The sequence below is a fragment of the Astyanax mexicanus genome, chromosome 17 (genome assembly GCF_023375975.1).
Source record: "Astyanax mexicanus isolate ESR-SI-001 chromosome 17, AstMex3_surface, whole genome shotgun sequence".
NCBI lineage: Eukaryota > Metazoa > Chordata > Actinopteri > Characiformes > Acestrorhamphidae > Astyanax > Astyanax mexicanus.
The window spans coordinates 46,885,001-46,907,439 of record NC_064424.1 but is presented as its reverse complement, the minus strand read 5'-3'; the positions used below and the strand labels follow the sequence as shown (position 1 = coordinate 46,907,439).

The 22,439-nt window shown below is 41.4% G+C and overlaps 1 protein-coding gene across 2 annotated transcripts in view; it reads right to left on the bottom strand.

Annotated features, from left to right (window-relative positions):
• The window catches only part of ctif (CBP80/20-dependent translation initiation factor), an 81,598-nt gene that overhangs the window by 11,463 nt on the left and 47,696 nt on the right, over positions 1–22,439 (bottom strand). The window contains exons 9-12 of one of the 2 annotated variants that reach the window (XM_049466357.1): positions 17,921–17,989; positions 11,307–11,805; positions 10,313–10,612; positions 5,866–6,021 (exon numbers count right to left, since the gene is read on the bottom strand). In XM_049466357.1, coding sequence (XP_049322314.1) covers positions 5,866–6,021; positions 10,313–10,612; positions 11,307–11,805; positions 17,921–17,989 — 1,024 coding nt within the window. The remainder of the gene's footprint in view (positions 1–5,865; positions 6,022–10,312; positions 10,613–11,306; positions 11,806–17,920; positions 17,990–22,439) is intronic. The other variant, XM_049466358.1, reaches the window with a different exon arrangement.

The window sequence follows — 22,439 nt, the reverse complement described above, 5'->3', positions numbered from 1 at the left end:
TGGAGTCGAGCTGGTCTTTGTTGAGATGTGAGGTTTTGCCGTGGCTCTGAGGGCCGTGGGTAGTTCTTCAGGCCCGGGAGACCTGCGCTAGGTGTGTAATAATATAATAATAAAGAGAATTTTAATGCTGCTGGTTTGAGGCCCGGGGGAACGCTACATTCACAATGTATGGGACAGGAAGTGAGTGTGTTTTATACATTACAGGACTGCTGGTGTGTGTTTGTTTGGAGAGTGGAGCTCTGTGGAAGGAGAGTGTGTGAGATACGTGGGTTTGGTTTTGAGCACAAAAGTAGTCTGAATAGTTGAATCTGTTTTGCACTTTTTGCACAAGTATTTTTCTTATTCTTTTAATCTCCTTGTTATTGAAATTGAGATTTGAATAATAGGACATATTGTATGTTTCGTACTGTAAGACGCATTATGTGACATTAGTAAGGAACAGGTGAGTCACCATTTTTCTTTCTAATTTAGCATTTAACTTATTTAAGCATTTTAAGTTAAGTAAACAAAACCGTAATTCTTAAAAAAACATTTACTTTTAAAGTCAAACAAGCGCTGGATGTTAATCTACACAGATTTATCTCCTGAAAATCGTTTGAGTGAGTAAACTGTTTCAGTTTATTTACAGTTACTGTAACTCAGATTTTCAGATTTCCTCTAAGGCTGGGTGCAGCAGCATTAGCATTTGTGGCTAACCTTGCTAGCTGTGGTTAGCAATAGTATATTCTGCCTAATAGCGCTACACTGAGGAACCCTGAGTGTTTCAGTAAGCCAAGGTGATATTAGCTAGCGGTTCGTCTCACATAGCTTGTTTTAAAATGGTAAATGTGCGGACTGCAGTCCAGCAAAAGAGCTATCATCGTGGCGTTCAGTAGCTCCTCCATTTCCAGCAGTGCAGCAGTGGACAAATATCTATTTTATTAAAGGCGAGGAGACGAAACTCAGAGATGTGGATCCAGACGGGACTAAAATTACCGGAGGAGCACGGAGTTCAGAGAAAAACAGTAGATAATTCAGCCTGTAATTTTCTCAGAGGACGTCTGAGAAAAACACCTACATGATCGTTCTGGACGGGAATAAAATCACAGAGGATAAAAAAAAACATAAAAGAGAAAATTACCCAGAACCCCCTGAGAAACTATGGCTTAATTGTGATTAAAACAGTAAAAACTGTGTGTGTAGCTCACACATGCACTCCCACTCACTGCATGATGTGGGTCAAAGGTGACTGCACCCCACACCCACACAGGGATTAACAACATGTGAAAAATAACATCACAGTACTGTACACCACATGATTTACTATATGGACAAAGTGTTGGGACACTTTCCGCCAAAATGAAAGTCATTAAAAACAGTTTACCATGCACTTTTGTTGGCGTAACTGTCTCTACTGTTCAGAGAAGACTTTCTACTAGATGTGTTCAGCAGTGCTGTGAGGATCTGATTGCATTCAGTATTTTTTTTTAATGGACACCTCTTCTAATTAACTAGTTAATTAATTAACTTGTTGATGCACAGTATATCCATATGTCCTGCAAAAGTGTTGCTTGGGGCTTCTGGAATGTTGCTAGGTGGAGGCTGAAGTGTTGCTAGATGGTTTGTAAGGTGTTGCTAGGTAGTTGATGAGGTGTTGCTAGGTGGTTGCTAAGGTGTTGTTAGGTGGCTGGTTGCTGAGGTGTTGCTAGGTGGTTGCTGATATTCTGCTTGGTGGCTGCTGAGGTTTTGCTTGGTTGCTGGCTGCTAAGGGTGTTGCTAAGTGGTTGCTAAGGTGTTGTTAGGTGGCTGGTTGCTGAGGTGTTGCTAGGTGGTTGCTGATATTCTGCTTGGTGGCTGCTGAGGTGTTGCTAGGTGGGTGCTGAGGTGTTGCTAGGAGGCTACACTTTACGGAGTGTCGTGCCACTCTGTGCCCTCTGCTGTAGATGAAGTCCTGCAGGGACGTGCTGTTGCTAATGGTATAATGGGTGGCAGGAGAGAGCACGCCCCCCCCTGGGGGAGATAACTGGCGCCTTCCACCCTCACTGACAGACTCAGCCCAGACTGTACCACTGTACCGACGCCGGGGGTGGGGGGGGGTTGGTTTGTCCTCATAAGTCCGCTCTGATGGAATCTTCTCTCACTTTTCGTCTCATCCTGTCTGTTAATCTGCCTTATTTTACTCGCTTTTCCAGCGCCAGTGTGTGGGCGAGTGTCATTTTAATTTCACACTTCTGCCACACACACTCGCGCACTCACACACTCGCGGGGGGAAGAGAGAGTGTGTGTGTGTGTGTGTGTGTGTGTGTGTGAGAGGAAGACTGACGGCAGTGTGCAGAGGCAGCAGTGACAGTGTGCTGAAAGACATTACTGCAGAAGATTCACACTCGAGTGGGAGAGCAGCTATCACCTATCAATTCTTCTCTCTCTCTGTGTGTGTGTGTGTGTGTGTTAAGCCGCTACCTGTGCAGTTACCTACTGTAAACGTGATGAGCCTCACAATACAAAACTATTATAGATCTGTTAATAAACCCTTGATTTTTGACATTCAAAAAAATCAGTGGACAGCAGTATGTACAACACCGTATTTTTCGCACTATAAGGTGCACATAAAATCCTTTAATTTTCCCAAAAATCATCAATGCTCATTATGTATGAATTCTATCAGTCAGGTATTAAGGAGCAGTAAAGCCACTCCACTGAAGTACAGAGTTATCCAGGAGTTTCAGTTTAGTTCTCCAACAATGCCAATAAAATTGTGTACACAATTAATACTTTTCTCATTTCAGGATCGACCTCCGCGGACCCTATAACCTCCCCAACTACACAATACCAGCACTTTTATATACAGTCAGATAAACAAGGTAAGTAATACAGGTAAATATTACAGTACATACACTGCTGGTGATGAGCAGCTACATTGGCCTCATTACAAGGGGTGTCCACAAACAGGTGTGGAAGAGAGCACTTCAGTTTCTGAATCAGTTTCTCTGATTTTGCTATTTATAGGTTTATGTTTGAGTAAAATGAACATTGTTGTTTTATTCTATAAACTACAGACAACATTTCTCCCAAATTCCAAATAAAAATATTCTCATTTAGAGCATTTATTTACAGAAAATGAGAAAACAAGTTTATATTCATAAAGTGGAATAACCCTGTTTTTTTTTATCACAGTTTTTTTTTTCATGCATCTTGGCATCATGTTCTCCTCCACCAGTCTTACACACTGCTTTTGGATAACTTTATGCTGCTTTACTCCTGGTGCAAAAATTCAAGCAGTTCAGTTTGTTTTGATGAGAGGTTTTCAATTTTGTAAAATCAAAGGAACTAATCATTTTTAAGTGGTCGCTTATTTTTTTTATATACAGAGCTGTATATGAACTCTACTGTCACACTGTGTGTGTGTGTGTTCAGGCTGTGCTGTGTTAATCTGAGTGTCTCTAATGTTAAATCAGCAGCTAAAACAAACAGCTCAGACTTTCATCCCAGCTCAACCTCTGATGTGCTGGAAGGAATGGCCTGTCCAGGTCTGGATGCCTTAGTGTGTGTGTTTGTGTGTGTGTGTGTGTGTGTGTGTGTGTGTGTGTGTGTGTGTGTGTGTGTGTGTGTGTGTGTGTGTGTGTGTGTGTGTGTGTGTGTGTGTGTGTGTGTGTGTGTGTGTGTGTGTGTGAGAGAGAGAGAGAGAGAGAGAGAGAGAGAGAGAGAGAGAGAGAGAGAGAGAGAGAGAGAGAGAGAGAGAGAGAGAGAGAGAGAGAGAGAGAGAGAGAGAGAGAGAGAGAGAGAGAGAGAGAGAGAGAGAGAGAGAGAGAGAGAGAGAGAGAGAGAGAGAGAGAGAGAGAGATAGAGAGATAGAGAGATGCGGGCACTTCAAAGGTCTGTGTTGAACCTGCCAATGACATTCCTGCAATTCATTCACTACAGCAACCACGCCAAGCATGGAGCTGACAGTGGAGTGTGTGTGTGTGTGTGTGTGTGGCTGCATATATCATCTAGACATTTACTATGTAGCAGAAGCTCCCTCACTGACAACCGCATAGACACAAACAACACACACCAGATTTTCCTACACACACACACACACACACACAGTATAACTTGCTGAATATAACTTAACTGCTGTTAAAATGTGATCATAACCCACTGTGAGCTTGATAAACTGCAGCTTGGGTCTAGTCAGTTAGCTTAACTTTGGAATTAGCTAGCTAGATAATCAAGCTTTGAGAATAATCTATATATGTAATGTTTAATTACAGTGTGTGTGTGTGTGTGTGTGAGAGACAGAGCGTAAGTTCAGTTACATTGACAACCAACTTCTCAGAGGGGAGTAAAAACTCAGGTCCAGGTGTGTGTGTGTGTGTGTGTGTGTCATAATTGTCATCTTTGTGCTTGTTTCCTGACACCCTACCTGCTAAAACCTCTACACACACACACACACACACACACACACACACACACACACACAAAAAAACTGGAAAAGCTTCCCAGAAACATCATATTTGTCAGAATTAATATTTACTTGTACGTCCATTTTAATGTTTAACGTGAAAAGAAATAAGAAATAGGCAATTTGAGCTAATTTTAAACAAACACATGCGCGCTGTCTATCTCATTATTCCACACTTCCATATGACAGCCTAAAATATATCAGGCATGTCTGTAATTAAATTAGGCTGCAATCCAGATCATTAATTATGTGCTGCATCAATTTTACGGATTTTATACGCTCTAAAATTCATTCCTGTGACTCTGCTCTGCTGACTTTCTTAAAGAAACACAGACACGCCATAAATCATAAATAATGCATGATGCACTATTAAATGGTGCACTATAGATCACTAAAATAGTGCCATAAATACAGGTAGGCTTAGATAAGTGATCTGCTGATTCAGAATCAGCCCCTTTACTCTTATTGTTCTAATAAACACAACTTTATAGACAGCAGATACTGTTAGTATTTGACATATGTGCACGGCCTGCTGGGATACGGTGTGTGTTTAAAGTAAAATTCACTGCACTTCTATTAAAGCTCTAAATGCCGCTCAGATGTTCCTGCAGACACAACCTCCCTCCTTTTAATCTGATTTCTGATCTGATTTCTGATCTGATCACAGACAGCACTTCAGATCAGAGCAGTAAAGGAGTAATTAATGTCACAGAGTGACTCATATCTAGAGATTCTACATGATCCGTTATTGTTTTACCTCAAATGAGTCATTATTTTCTCAATTTCTACATATTCTCTTAATGTTATTATACTGTTGAGTATAATCAGCACAGTTCAGCGCACAACAGATAAACACCTTTATTTATCTTACTGAACCCTAATTAGTTTATTACCAAAATAAATACACTAACACATCACGATATACATAATTCCCTGTACTGTGTAGTGTAGTATATAGTGTAGTGTAATGCGTAGTGTAGTGTGTAGTGTACTGTGTATTATGCAGCATGTAGTGCAGTGTGTAATGTACACAAGTGTAGTGTGTAATAGTGAGAGTACCTCTCTAAGGCAGGTGTAGTGTAGTGTAGTGTGTAGTGAAAAGTGTGTAGTAGTGTGTAGTGATCGTACCTCTCTGAGGCAGGTGTAGTGTGTATTGTACAGTAGTATAGTGTGTAGTATTGTGTAGTAATCGTACCTCTCTGAGGCAGGTGTAGTGATGTGTGTGTGTGTGTAGTAATCGTACCTCTCTGAGGCAGGTGTAGTGATGTGTGTGTAGTAATCGTACCTCTCTGAGGCAGGTGTAGTGTATAGTGTAGTGTGTATTGTACAGTAGTATAGTGTGTATTTACTGTAGTATAGTGTGTAGTATTGTGTAGTAATCTTACCTCTCTGAGGCAGGTGTAGTGTAGTGTAGTGTAGTGATGTGTGTGTAGTAATCGTACCTCTCTGAGGCAGGTGTAGATGGGGCACACCAGCACTCTGAATGGTTCTCCGGTGCTGCTCCTCATGGTGCTGAACACCTCACACAGGAAGGTGATGAAGCCCAGCCAGCACTCCACATCCTGCTGCTGCAGCTCCTCCCTCCGGGTGAAGTCCCGCTGCAGAGGGAGAGAGATAGAGACAGGTTCAGAGATAATTATCATCATCAGTACAGTAATGGCGGCACTCGGAGCTGAAGCTAGTAGTGTTATAGGATGTAAACAGTGGTGTTTAATGAGCTTCTTCTGCACTTTTTAAGTTATTAATGCCTGGTTTTAAATATCAGGCCTCTCCTCTCGGATTCTAGTAAGGAGGTGTGGAGCTACTTTGAGCTGGATAACGGTGTAAAAAGTGATTTATCAGGGTAAATTATGCCCCGTATCACCCAGTCTGAAGGGTGTTTGTTGGAGAAACTGTTAAAATTTCTGGATCTCTGAACGCTGTGGGAGAACGGAGGTGTGCTATTCATCAAAGATAAGAACTTTATATCATGTTTTACTACAATAAAAGTCACCAAAACTCATTTTGCACCAGAGTTCTGCTTTAAAGTGCGTGTTTTTCTCTCTCTACAGTACGAGATGTACGTCAGAGCTCCGTCAGTAGAAGAGGAGGAGGATGATGATTATGATGATGATGAGCCTCCTGGTATCTTGTCTGGGCTGTGATTGGTGAAGTGGATGCAGTGAAGCGTGAGCCGGAGCAGAAGCGTGGCCTTTGGGTGAGGACACGGCCCGACACCTCCGCCGACTCCGACACAGCCGGCTTACATAACACCCGCGCATCACAGCCGGCAATCAAAGCTTATGGTGCGGAGTTAAAAGGACAAAGTGTGTGTGTGTGTGTGTGTACGGGATGCTGCTCCATCAAACAGAGCGGTGATGCTCTGGAGCGGAGCGTTTCGAATCGGCGGGGTGGGATGAGGATGAGGGATGAAAGACCGGCTCTGTGAAAAACAGCAGAAAGAAGCATCTTAAAATAAAGCGCAGACTGTGAAATCTGATCCAGACTGAGTTTAAACAGATAAGAAAAAAATGCAGCTGTAAACAAGCAAAAAATGCACGTATTAATAATAAGACTTTGTAATAATTATCTTACATTAAATAATAACACTAACAGTGTAGATTTAATATTATTAATTACACCAGAAAATGTGTTTTCAGTAGTTTTGGTACCAATAAAACTGATAATAAATGATAAGATGATCATTATAATTCACGTTTTAATGCACAGTGTACTGTCTTTAACTACAGTACACATTACTTTTAACTATAGAACATGTTCACTATATGTTCACTATATATTTTACCTTACAATATTATTAATTTGTATCTGTAGACGATTGTATATCTATACTATATCTGTACTACTTAACCAAGATATTCTTAAATACCATAACAAATGTACTACATATGATATATTTAACTATTTACATATATTATTTTAACTTGTACTTATGCATACTTTTTAAATGTATTATACAGTCCTTTACTATTTATATTATTTGTCCTATTATTATTTAATTACCTCAATATAATACATTGTATAGTATCTATATTAACGTATAGTTATAATAGTAACTGTGCTATTTCACTATACCAGATTAGTTATCTGTAGCAAACAATATATTTAACAATACTTTTGACACTATTAACAATACCACACACACTGTACCTTAACTATATTAACCATAGCATTTAGCTAAAATACATGTAGTTCTATCCATATATACTGTGTGTGAGAGAGAGAGAGATAAAAAAAAAGGGCGAGAGAGAGAGAGAGAGAGAATGGCTGAAGGGAAAGTTGAGTGTGTACTGTGTGGCACTGTAGTGAGAAACACACTCACACTCACTTCCCAAAAAACACACCACGCTTAGCACCTAACCAGCAGACCACTGCACACACACACACTCACACTCTTACACACACTTACACTGACCACTGACACAAACCCACTCACACACAGAGAGAGAGAGAGAGTGTGAGAGGACGATAGAGAAATAGAGAGCACAATTCCCAGTGAGGGAGACAGTGATTAATATCACAGATAAACTATATCTACACTATATTCCACTGAACTCAGGTGTTTCTGAATCATGTACCTGTCCACAGGTGTATAAAAACAGCAGGTAGTCATTCAGACTGATTCTACATTAGGGGGGTAAGATGTGGATAAAACATTTAGTAAGTGATTAGGATGCAAAAATCAATTAAACTGATTTAAATCAGGATAAGTAGTAGTTTGGTTCTACCTCACTTTGTCTCACTGTACCTCACTCTATCTCACTCTGTCTCACTTTGTCTCCCTCTAACTCGCTCTACCTCACTGTACCTCACTCTCACTTTGTCTCATTCTCTACCTCACTTTGTTTCACTCTACCTCACTCTACCACACTTTCTCACTTTACCTCACTTTGTCTCGCTCTACCTCACTTTACCTCACTTTGTCTCGCTCTACCTCACTTTGTCTCGCTCTACCTCACTCTAATTTGCTTTGTGTGACCTTACCTCGCTCTACCTCCAGCCCTGTTATGTAATAAGTGCACAGTCTCTGCAGTGTGAAGAGCTCCCTCTGTTGCTGCACATGGGTAATGCATGTCTGTGTTTAATGTTATTCACAATGTTTTATTACAGCTCTTTCAATGCGTCTATCATGAAAACTCATATGTCAATAACAATAAAATCTGATTATTCTTACATCTTTTCACTTATTTTGCTGCTTTTGTTGCCAATTTTACATGTTTTAGTCATTTTGGCTGTTGAATTTTAATCAATGCTGACTCCCTGATTTTAAAAAGCTGCTAAATGAGGGTGTAAAATGTATTTCCGCGTGTCGTGTTGAAGGATAGTAGGGAAACAGTATAGTATAGAGTACAGCTGACTGATTGTAACTGGTTTAAAGGGAAAGCACACGAGAACTGTGGAGCTGCTGATCATTATTCTGGTTCTTCTTCTCGGTTTCACAAACTAACCTCAGAGAAGCTGGAGAGTTTTTACATTTCCCCACCGCTGCGGCAAATCACGGGCACGAGGAAATTAAAAACTGCACCACAGCTGAAACTGGCTCACAGAGAGAGAGAAGAAGAAGAGAGAGAGAGAAGGATGGAAGGAGAGGAGGGAGAGAAAAGCTCTGCAGGCGAAAAAACTGGAAAGGAGAACTTTAAAAGGTAGAGTGAGTGTGGCAGCGCAGCAGGTGGGATGACATTTCGCTCAGCACACCAACCAGGAACCCCTCTGAGACAGACGACTGCCAGGAAGTCTGCACGAGAACCAGCGTGAGGGGGGGTGGAGACGGAGGGAGGGAGGGAGAGAGAGAGAGAGAGAGAGAGAGAGAGAGAAATTGACGAGGAGACAGACTGAGAGTCTGTCGGTGTGTGTTCCTATCGTCTAAAACTGAGCTCTTCCACACAGCACGTCTAGAACGTGCTCAGAATGTTCTAAAAACAACTATCTTTAACTCTTTAAGATGTTCAGAAACAAATTCTGCTGCATTAAAATATTACAAACACAAAACAAGCGGTCTAAACGCTGCCACTGTGATCAGTAGCTCGTTGGTTCGAATCCCGGTCATGCAGCTTGTCATCAGCTGCCGGAGCCCTGAGAGAGCACACTTGGCCTTGCTGTTTCTCTCTGGGTGGGTACAGTACAGTAGATGGTGCTCTCTCTTTCCCCTCATCACTCCTAGGGTGATGTGGATCAGCACAAGGCTGCGTCTGTGAGCTGATGTATCAGAACCACCAGAGTCGCTGCGCTATCCTCCGAGCGTTAGCGATGTGATGATACTCGGCAATGCTGACCAATCAGCATCAGAGAGATACATTTAGAGATACTTTTGTAAAATCAATTAGTATTGTCCATTTATTAATTTCTCTTTGATGGGGAGCTGAAATTAGCTTTAATTTTACTTTATTTTTCTGTTCTGCCTTAAACGCTGCAGCTTATGCCGTCTGTTACACCATTTAAGGTGGTCCCATTTAACGGGAAAGATAGCTAGCTTGCTAACTAGTGAAACAAAATACTAGCAATCGTTTTTGTGCTTGTTATTATGAAGAATTTGGCCATAAAACATGAAAACTACACATGAAACTATGGTAATATAGAGCTAATCATCACTTTTAACAAGGAAAATACTTATATTTGTGGGTTTCTTACAAGTGATTCTCATATTATACCCCTCGGTTTGAAGTGTGCCTCTGGAAAATCTACGTTTAAAGGAGCTAACAAGACCTATCCCTTCCCTTTCCTTAACCTACACATCTCCAGCCTAACAAGAATCAGGACTAAGGGGTGAAAGGGGATTGGGCCCAAGAAATCTCAAAGGGTTCACATACGTTTTCTTGCAATTGTACGACTAGTGAAAGTCCTGGTTGAGTAGTCGATTTGTGTGTGTGTGTGTGTTCTCTGTTTACACACCTGTAACATGTTAAGCAGCAGTGAGCGGAACTTGGTTCCCTCCACCATGAACAGCGCCATCTTGTCGCAGAGTTTGGCGGCGGTGGCGGCGAAGCTGCGGTCGCTGACGGCTTTGCTGTAGATGGTCTGAACGATCTGGCAGAGCGTCTCCTCTGAGTCGGCCGAGTTCTGCGCCTCCTCCATGAAGGAGGTGAGCTGGCCCTCCACCCCGCTGCTGTTACTCCTCATGCTGTTCAGGATCTCCAGCAGCTTGTCCATGCGGTTCCTCTGCGGCCCCATTGTAGCCACCGGGATTTCCTCCTGTCAACCAGACCAGTTACATTAAAATTAACAGATTAAAACACCCACGAGCCACAGCGCAGTTTCATCATGGTTAATCTTTTAGGCTTAAATGCCAAAAAAAGTGTTGTGTGGCTGAAAAGTAACAATGCTAATCGCTCTGAACACACCATCCCCTCTGCACTGTGAAACATGGTGGTGGCAGCATCATACTGTGGGGATGAGCTTTTCTTTCTTCAGCAGGGACAGATTTAGGAAGCTGGTCAGAGTTGATGGATGGAAGATGGATGGAGATAAATAAATACAGAACAATCCTGGAAGAAGAAAAGCTGTTGGAGGCTGTAAAAGACTTAAGACTGGGCCTTCCAGCAAGACGATGAGCCTAAACATACAGCCAGAGCTACAGTGGAGCTATAATGATTTAGATCATTGATGTTCTAAATCATTATGTTCTGTTATGTTCTGTTCTTGGCAAACATTTGAACAAATAAACACGTCATTATTAAAATCATTAATATACAGCTGTGGAAACCAGGAGTAAAGCAGCATAAAGTAGTGTGTAAGACTGGTGGAGGAGAACATGATGCCAAGATGCATAAAAACTGTGATTAAAAAACAGTTTATATGAACTTATTATGATAAACTGATTCAGAAACTGAGCTGTATATTTATATTCTGCAATATAATGTTTAACTTAGATGCTAATCTTTCTTACTTTCTCCTTCAGTCTCCTCCTCAGCCTCTCTTTGGAGGACTGCAGCAGGCTGACCTTCCCTCCCTCCGTCCTGCTCTCCTTCCTGCTGTTCTTTTCTGCAGGACCGTCCCTCGCTCTGTCCGTCCCGACGTCCTGCTCGTCTCCTCTGCCTCCCTCTGTCTCTTTGGTGTTGCGTGGGCCCGGTCCGGAGTTAGCCTGCTGTTTGTGGTGCTGGTGCCAGCGCCGGTTCTGGCTGTAGCCGTGGTGTGACCCGCGGCCCTGCTGGAAGCCCCGCCCACCGTGTTTGGCATTGCTTCCTTCTGATTGGTGGTCGGGGCCGAGCTGCTGTGTTTGATTGGTTGTCTGCTGCTGTTGTTGCTGCTGCTGTTGATGTTGTTGGTGTTGCGAGTGTTGTGGGGGTGGTTGCTGTGGTTGCTGCTGCTGCTGCTGTGGTTGTTGTTGCTGAGAATTGTGGGGTTTCCCTCCTCCACCTCCACCACCAGGGGGGCGCTGTTGTTTTCTGGAAGAACAAGAAGAAAAAAGAAAAAAAAAAATAGTCAATTATTCGTTTTCACAAGTAAGTCACAATTAGCGATAAACATAGTTTACCTAAAATAATAACACACTAACAGCAGTTCACTGTTCTCGTTTTTTATTATAGGCACATGAAGGTAATAATTTGGGTTAGCAAAGTGCAGGCTAGAAAAAGTAAGTGACCCAACTATACATACTGAGGATATAATGGCTGAATGGAATTAAAGATGTGGAGATCCTTCTTTTACCACGATCATTTTCTAGTAATAAACTATGTCTGTTTTATGTATATATTGTGTTTGTGTGTGTGGTTGTTGGGTGTCTGTTTAAAGTACTATTTTCTGTTATCTACAAAACTTTCAATGAAAACTTGATAACAAAAAAAAGAAAAAAGTGGTACATTCTTTATCTAATTCACATTTATAGACAAAGACAATGTAAGTAAATAAACTAATAACACAAACAGCTGTTCACTGTTCATCTCTTTAACTAGTGGAAAACTGAGGAAATTAATCACCATAGTGTGCAGGCTAGAAAAAGTAAGTGATGCATTGGAATGACCTGGATTTCTGTACTTAAATTTGAATACACATAATTAAAAAATTATCATTTTCAGAATTTATCAGAATGGTATTACAAAAATATTATTGCAGACGATATGATATGCCACACCCCTACCTATATAATTAAATACCTTCATACAGGATAGTGCTGTATAGCTAAATGCATTGAAAAGCATTAAAAGCATTAAAAGCATGAATGCACCAACAGCCCCTTTAGCATCTGCGCTTTAGCTTTAATTCACCTCTGAAAGTCAGTTATGTAATTGCTTCAAGAGCGTAAAAATCCCTCAAAAGCGCTCTTTTCATGCATCTCCAGAACACAGATAGAATATTTCCACACCTCTGAGCTCTGAGCGCCGATGTTCTGAGTCAGAACATCGGCGGGTTCTCGGTGAGACCCGGAGACGGCTCGCCTTTTAGTGAGTTTTTCCCACAGCGGTGGAGGTCGAGGGGTCGCTCCAGAGCTCCGCGGCGCCGCTGCCCACTCGTCTCCTGAGTTTAGCCAGCCGAACAGGCCGCGGCCGAGTCTGTGCCATTAAAGAGCTCCCACTCAGCCGCGGCTGACCTACATTCATCCAGCACACAGGAGCCCGGCTCCACGGCAGCACCAGGGGCCCACTGTACCGACCGGCTATTTATACCCAGCCTGCGCTCTGCTGCAGCATCAGCTGGATCCAACCAGCCGTCCAGACTGACTGTAGAGGAGCAGCTCTATAACTGCCTCTATAGGAAATCAGCTTCACTGCATCAGCTGCTGGAGTCAGAGAGAGCAACCGCATGAGCAAAACCCATCAGAGGCAAAGTCAAAGACAATGTAACTAAACTAATAACACGAACAGCTGTTCACTGTTCACGTCTTTCATTAGGCAAACTGAGGAAATAAATGAATATTAGTGAGCAGGCTAGAAAAAGCAAGTGACGCATTGAAATGACCTGGATTTCTGTACTTAAATTTAAATACAAATGAAAAAAAAAAGTTATCTGGATCCAGCCCAGCTGGATTCATTTCAGGTGGCCACCTCTTGAAGCTCATTGAGAGAATGATGCCAAGAGTTTGTAAGTAAAGCAGTAATCAGAGCAAAGGGTGGCTATTTTGAAGAAACTAGAATATAATTTTTTTTTTGTACAAAAGTACATAAAACTCCACGTGTTCATGTTTCATAGTTTCGATGCTTCAGTGAGAATCTACAATGTAAAAAGTCATGAAAATAAAGAGAAAACGCATTGAAAAAGAGCAGTTGTGTCCAAACTTTTGGCCTGTACTGTACGCTTCCTTATTTTATAACCTCTAGACCCTGTTTTTATATGCAAACATAAAGAAATAACAACCAAGCTCAAGACCATGACCTTTTCTGCACAGTTCACCACCATTCCTGGAATAATGTTCAGTACTTCTAGCAAGAACATTCATCAAATCTGCAAGTCAATAAAGGTCACGACTAACAGAGAGACGAGCTCACTGCTCACAGAATACACGGAAATTACAGTATTATTCAATCTAATAATACGATTAAGTCGAGTTACACGCATTCAACTACGATCGGCTGAATCAGTGAATAAAGCAGAGTCCTTTAAGTTCAGGGTTCACGGCCGAACGCTCTGACCGCCGCCACCACCGCGCTCTTCAGGAGTCTGGCAAACACACACTGTGACTAACACACACACACACACACACACACACAGCACTTCAAAGAGCCGCGCTTAAGGGAAATCAGAGAGCCGTGGCTTCCAATAACACTCTTAACCTCCGCAGCTCGGGCAGCGCAGGTATTCCCTGCTCGTAAAGACACACACACACACACACACGAGCGTGTGTGTGTGTGTGTGCAGCGCCTCGAACGACAGACGGAAAAATAAGATGTCCAGCGTCTGACCGTGACATTTCCCTCCTTTTTACGACGGTTAACCCGTGATGACCTGAAGACAGCGCAGAACATATTCTGCACAGATGCTCCTCACACACAAGCCCCTCCCCCTTATCCCCCTTACCTACAGCACAGCTACACTCTGTGCCTTATCTTACAGCCTGTTGGGATGCTCATTGCTATCTTACAACCCGCCAACAGACCACAGTCTATTTTTGCGTTTTGTGAAAAATGATGAGTTTCTTTGATTTTACCAAATTGAAAACCTCTGGAATATAATCAAGAGGAAGATGGATGATCACAAACCATCAAACCACCAAACTGAACTGCTTGAATTTTTACACCAGGAGTAAAGCAGCATAAAGTTATCCAAAAGCAGTGTGTAAGACTGGTGGAGGAGAACATGATGCCAAGATGCATGAAAAACAAAACTGACTAAAAACTGATTCGCAAATAAATGCTCTAAATGACAATATTTTTATTTGGATTTTGGAATAAATGTTGTTTATAGTTCATAGAAAAAACTAATTCAAAACAAAAATGTTCATTTTACTTAAACATATACCTATAAATAGCAAAATCAGAGAAACAATTTTTTTCCAGAGCTCTATATCTACACTGATGGGTGTGGTGGTCTGGAAGTGAGGTGTGTTCAGATAAATGTCTGCCGTATTGCTGCTATCTTGGTGGAGAAAAACACATGTGCGCCACTGACTGATTTAAACCCTGACAGCAGTCCAAACAGCAGACGTCCAATCCTCAAACACATTAAGAGGAAAGACATTCAAGCACATGAGTTCAGAACAGCTTGTAACTGAAAGCCTGAATTTCAGGTGACTCTACCTCATAAAGCTGAGTGAGAAAATGTGCAAGAGATGTGCCAAACTGTCTAATCTAAAAAAGAGGTGGTTAGTTTTAAAAGAATCTAAAATAAAAAACGTATTTTTATATAAAATATGAGATGATGTTTGGATGACTATTATTAATCTACAATGTAGAACATTTTGAAATAATGAAAAAGCACTGAATTTAAGATGTGCCTAAACCTTTGACTGGTACTGAATAAAGTTTCATTCCATTCCAACAACTCTTAACTTCTCTTAGCCTTATTTTTTGTCAGTGAATGTACATAAATTAGAAGTGGTTCGACGGCGCCTGGACGATTATTCCCGGCACTGAACGCATTGTGAATGACCCCACCCATCCCTCACACAAACTGTTCTCCCTCCTGCCTTCGGGAAGAAGGTACCGCAGCATCCGGTCCAGCACGACCAGATTCTGCAACAGCTTCTACCCCCAAGCCATCAGACTCCTCAACTGCAGAGACTGAACTGATGGTTTTTCTGTACATGCACACACACTCTTACCCCACTTACCCCAGAAAATGGAAAGCACTAAAAACCCTACTACCTCACTGGACTCTATTGCACACTGCGTGATAGAGGTAATTACTACCTCACTGGTCTTTTTTGCACACTTTTTGCACACTGCATAATTTGCACACTGTCTTGTTATTTATTATTCTTTGTCTGTATTGTGTTGTATTGTCTGTCTGCACTTTTGTACTGTTGCACTATTGTTCTGTCTACACTGTGTTTATGTGCACCATGGTCCCTGGAGGAACGTTGTTTCGTTTCACTGTGTACTCTGTATATAGCTGAAATGACAATAAAAAACACTTTGACTTTGACTTGAGACGGTAACAAAACTCCAGGGTTTTGTGAGAGTAAACGACGCTTTAGTTCCAAGAAGCTTAATAAAAGTGGGGCAAGGTCAGAGGGAATCAAATAGAGAGGAGGAATAAAAGAGAAATAAATAATAATTGGGCTCCTGCTTTTCAGAGATTCCAGTAAGACTTCATTGAACTTTGACTCTGTGATTCAGCGTCCCGCATCCCGAGGACGAGACGACAAAGACACAAATCTTTGCAAATTCTAATCAACTCCTTCAACCTTGTAAAATAATATAAAGCAGCCAATCTACCGTCAGTGCTGGGAAAACAACCACACACACACTCAAACACACACACTTACAAACAAACATCTAAAAAAGTCCTTGAGTTTGCCCCCCCCCCCCAAATAATAATAATTAAATTAAAAACTGATGACTTGCATTCAACAGGGTTCTAACACTGTTACTAAACACCCAAAAACAGGAGAACCGAGACCCTCCAGTAAGTGACGCTGAAAAGAGAAACGTGCATTATTATATACGCATACAGTATACACTCAGTCTATAACACAATTTTAATTGCACTGTTCATGTTAATCAACACGTGCAGTAGATGAATGTGTTGATCTATAATCTTATTAGTGGTGGCTCACTGGCTGGAGAGTGATAACAGGGTTGTGGGTTCAATACTGTCAATACAGTCCACTACTCTGGTTTTCTAAGCTACGGTACACAGTTGGAATGCATTTAGGTACTTTAAAAAGAGATCTAAACCTTTATATATAGACAGTTATGTACTAAAATTCTAATTTAAAAAAAGGCTACGCAAAAACTGCACTATTAAAAAGAGGAAAAAATAATCTTTAAACATGATGTGTGTAAGTTTTGGCACAAAGAGAAAGAGAGAGAGCTCAGTAAGAAACTTCACTCCTTCGTTTCTTTGGTTTTACTATGAGTGAAGGAGCTGCTGAGCTCTGAGAAGTTTCCTCTTCTGAAGTCCCCAATGCTCCACCAGCCGCTCGAGTTCAGTAAAACTGAGCCGGATCCTCTTTTAGAGGCTGTACGTGTGACGTAAGCACATATTAGGCTTAGCGGGTGTGGTCATTTCAGCACACTGGTACCATTAAACACAATATTTTTTATCCCTTCTGCACTCAGTCTTTTTAAACACAAATGTGAGGAAAAAGTGCAGGAAAATTCTGCAACAGTTTTCCAGAGATGCATTTTACATTTGCAGCTATATTTCTATGTTTAATAGCAGGTTATGATCCAAATTATTATTAAATTAAAAAATCAAACAATGTGACTTTCTGGATTTTACACATACAGATCTCTTTATACTTTGTAGGTGGAAAAACAGTGGATGCTTTTAAATGTATTTAAATATGCATACAGTAACATTTAAAAGCGTCCACTATACTCCAAAACCCATGTAAGCCACACCCACCCAATATACAGTGTATACTCACAGTGGTTGCATTGGTCCAGCCTTGATTCAAGCCCTAAAGCCCACACCCCACAGTATCGTCCCATCCACCCCCTTCATTACACCCAACAACCCCCACCAGCCTCAGCCTCCAGGAAACACAGCGTCTGAGAGACACAGCGTCTGAGAGACACAGCGTCTGAGAGACACAGCGTCTGAGAGACACAGCGTCTGAGAGACACAGCGTCTGAGAGACACAGAGTCTGAGAAACACAGAGTCTGAGAAACACAGCGTCTGAGAGACACAGAGTCTGAGAAACACAGCGTCTGAGAAACACAGCGTCTGAGAAACACAGCGTCTGAGAGACACAGAGTCTGAGAAACACAGCGTCTGAGAGACACAGCGTCTGAGAGACACAGCGTCTGAGAGACACAGCGTCTGAGAAACACAGCGTCTGAGAAACACAGCGTCTGAGAAACACAGCGTCCGGCACAGGGAAGCGCTAGCGGAGGAAAAGATACGGGAGGAGTGTATAAATGTAGAGAGCTGGAAGAGGACCCGTTTGAGACACTGACCTGGACACTTGCCGTTTCCCCTCAGCGGGCAGCAGCACGGTCAGCTGGTCCTGCGGCGGGTCGGCATGTCTACAAGCATGAGAGTGAGGACGGGTGTGAATGAGGGATGATGGAATGAAAGGAAGGATGGAATTTAACCCCTTAAACAACGACGCCATTACTCAGATTAATCTAAAGACAAAAGAACTACAAATCTATAGAACTATAGAATCTATAAAGAGCTTAATCTGCAGAATAAAGAGTAAACAAAGTGTAATTATGAATTATTTGGTTACTATTAGAATAAGTATTAAAAAAATTAGAATTAGTTAATATATGTTCCAGTTTAAGGGGTTAAAAGGAGGAAATGGATGATTAATGAATGAGGAAGTGTGGTAGAACAAGCTAAGAAGGCTAAGAACAGAAGAAGAGAAGACGTAATGAGAAGTGAGAGTAGAAGAAAAGAGATGATAACAAAAATAAGAGAAAAGAGAGTCAAGAAAACAAAAGAACAAGAAAAAAAGAGAAAAGAAGAGATGAGTCAAGACAAAAAAGGAAAAACAGACGAGAGGAGAAGAGAGGAAGTAGAAGGGAAGAGAAGAGAGGAAGTAGAAGGGAAGAGAAGAGAGGAAAAGAGGAGAGAAGAAGAGAAGGAAGGTGAAAAGAAGAAAAGAGAAGAGAACAGAGGAAATGAGAAGAGAGGAGAAGAGAGAAAAAGAAAAGAGATGAGACGATAGGAGAAGAGTAGACAGGAGAAGAAAGGAAAGGAGAGATGACAGGAGAAGGGAAGAAAAGAAGAGAAAAGAAAGGAGAAGAGAGGAGAGGAGAAGAGAAAACAGTAGAAGGGAAGAGAAGAGAAAACAGGGGAAGAGAGGAGAGGAAAAGAGATGAGAAGAGAAGAGACCTAAATAGATGAAAAGAGATGAAGAACAAGAGAAGAGACGCAACAAGAAAAGTAAAAAGAGAAAAGATAAGACAAGACAAGAAGAAGAACGAAGAGATGAGTTGAGACACAATGAGAAAAGAAGAGACAAGAGTCAAGACAAAAAGAAGAAAAAAAAAAAGACGAGACGAGAAGAGAAGAAAAGAGAAGAGAGGAGAAGATGGTTCTAGGGCAGGTATGGAATGTCATGGCAACTATAAAGTACTATGGCAACTTCAGACAGGCCAAAACGAGACGCATGCGAAACTCCAGATGACACTGTTGCCGTGACAACCGCCGTCTTCCTTGGGGGGCGGAGACAGTAGGTGTGTGTAGGTGTAGGTGTGTGACAAGGAGTATATTTGATATCTGGGTCGATTACTGTTTTCACACTTGCTCAATCAAATCGCTCTAAGAGTACAAACCAATCAGAGTCCGTTTTAACTGGAATAAACAGTGCTGGTGTGAAAACACCCTGAAAGTATGAGGATTTGTTTTCTGATTTTATCCCATTTTCTTTTTTCAAGTCAGCTGTCATCTATTTAAAAACTGCCACAGATGCAGAATCACTGGGTATCAAACACACTCTGAGGAAAGCACCGCATCCCCAGCTCTGATACATCAGCTAACAGCAGTGGGTGCAGCGTACAGTGATGCTGAATGCATTAATGATCAGGGGAGCCGACAAATATTTGGAGATATAGCGTGTAAATATGTAGAGAATGTAAATTCAGCAGCAGCAGCAGCTTTTACTTTTATTGGATTTGGCTGGATCTGCATGTTCATATGCTGCTATCAAATGGGTTTGTGTGTGTGTGTGTCTTTGTGTGAGAGAGTGTGTGTGTGTATGCGCGTGCGTGTGTGTGTGTTGTTTGTGCATGTGCGTGTGAGTGAGATAATCACTATGCTGGTGTTATTACTGTACATTAGCAAAAATGTACTTTTACGTGCTCTGTTATGGTGAGGGAGAAGGTTTCCTGTGTGTGTGTTTGAGTGTGTTTGTGTGTTTTTAATTGTGTGTGTGTGTGTGTGTGTGTGTGTAGAAAGGCCTGCACATTTGGCACAGTTTTGGCCCATAAAACATAATGGCTTTTCTGCTGTGAGAAAAATGAGCTTTAATTTTAACACACACTCACACAAGCTCACACAAGCTCACACACACACACTCACACACACTCACACACACGGCTACATGCATTTTAAGGCATTTGTCGCATTCAAGCAATACGATCAACTGTAAATCCAATCCAGCAAAATAACTTAAGTAAAGCTAAGCTAAGTAAACAAAACTGTAATAATAAAAAATATATATCTTTTAAAGTTAAACAAGTGCTGGATGTTAATCTACACAGATTTCTCTCCTGAAAACTGTTTAAGTGACTAAAGTGTTTCCATTTATTTACAGTAAGCTTAGATTCCCGATTTCTCCAGCACTAAGCACTGGAGCATTAGCATTATCGGCTAACCACTAGCAGGTAATGCTAATACTGCTCCAGCAGTGCTATCTGGGGTTAGCAGCAGGCTACAGGCCAATTCTACTCACCTCTGAATGGGGAAAAAAAAAACTAGTGCTTAGCATGGTTAGCAGCTAATGCTAATGCTAATCCAGCTACAGTGTACTTCAGTGGAGTGGCTTTACTGCTCCTTAATACCTGACTGGTAGAATACATACATAAGGAGCACCAGATTATAAGGAACACTGATGATTTTTGGGAAAATTAAAGGATTTTAGTGCGTTCTATGGTGCAAAAAATACGGTAGCATTTGATTAGCATTAATAGCATTAATTACCACCTACAGTGGACAGCACAGTATAGTAAAGTGGGTGACAATGAGTGCAACCATCAGGAGACCCCACACACACACACATACATACATACATATTTTCCACAGGTCAGTGCAGCATTTTAAAGCTTCCATTGAACATGGCAAAAGTCACGGGATACGGTATTAGCTTCATTTTTCATGGCATTTGGCAGATCAGTGTTCAGAGTTCATATGTTGTATCATGTAGAAACGATAGAGACCTAGAAAGTATAAAATCAGCCATCAGGCTCCTCCCACACTTTTAACACCTATTAAAAAATCTGAACACTTCCAGTCAAGTGCTGAAAGAGTCTAAAGCGCTCTTGGTTTAAGACGTTACAGATCCGAATGTTTGAGTTGGATTTTTCTTCCAGTTTTTGTTTGTTTGTTAGTTTTGCCGCCTGATTTCCATACGTGCAGTTTGTTCACAGGATTAAAGGTTCAGAATATGCAAATTCGGCAGAATCCTGGCACATGCTCTTAGCCTGTTTGTCTTGGTCTTTGCACGAGCGTGCCGGAGTGCGGTTATGAATATTCATACGGCCTGATTGAAGTGACGGTGTTTACCTACTGCAGATTAGAGCTGCTCTTCATCAGCTGAACTGAGTAAATCAGAGCTGAACTGGCAGAGCCTGGCCTGGAGAGATGCTTCACCAGGGGGTGAGACTCAGCGGCACGGCGGAGAGAGACAGACAGAGAGCAGGGGGACGTGCGATACGGCAATAATAACCACTTTTCAGTGTTTTTTTTTTTTTACAATATATATACTAGTGCATCTCATCTCTAGTATAATTGAAAAATTACTTTATTTCAGTAGTTCAGTGTGAAACTCATATATTATATAGATGTATTAAACACAGGCTGATCTATTTTAAGCATTTATTTCTTTTATTGTTGATGATTATGGCTTACAGCCGATGAAAACCCAGAAAATTGTCTCAGAAAATTTGAATATTATAAAAAAGTACCAAGACCAATTGGTATTTTTAGCAGTGTGCCAAGTCCTGCTGAAAAATGAAATCCACATCACAGTGGATCAACACCAGCAGATGACATACATGTCTCTTTCTCCAAACCATCACTGATTGGTGGAAACTTCACACTAGACCTCGAGCAGTTTGGACTGTGTGTCTCTCCATTCTTCCTCCAGACTCTGATCCCTTTGATTTTGTTTTAAATAAAATGTAAAATAAAAAAATAAATGAAATAATGAATGAATAAATATTATCTATTTCTATATTTCTATAATCTGCTATAGTGAATGTGGTCCAGTGCTTTAAGCTTCTGTAAATCCACAGAGAAGTCAGTTTCAGAAGATCTTCAGTGAACTCCAGCTTTCTCTCACCAGATCTTGCCGGATGCAGCAAACGACTCGATTAGAGGAAAAGTGCAGTTTGGACCGAACTCTGACGGACTGATGATATCAGTGGTGCACTATCGCTGTGCCTCGGTCACTGATTTTGCAGATTTCTGCAGTGTTGAGCAATTTACTACACACAAACACACACTACACACACTACACACACACAGGGAAATGGGGTGTATGCAGCGAGTGATTTGCATGCAGAAAAGAGATAAGCGTAAAGATTTGGGGCGGTGTTGCTAAAGCTTTCCCAAATGTTGTGAAAGCGCTCACTGTGACACCGTGGCCCCACGATGAAGATTTGAAAATGATGATGAACAGAAAATAGAAATATATGCTGATGATAAAATAATAGAGCAGATTATGGGGAAAAAGTGATGTGCTATTTAATAAACAGTTTACTCTTACACCTTTAAACCAGGTCCCAATCCCATTTCACCCCTTACCCC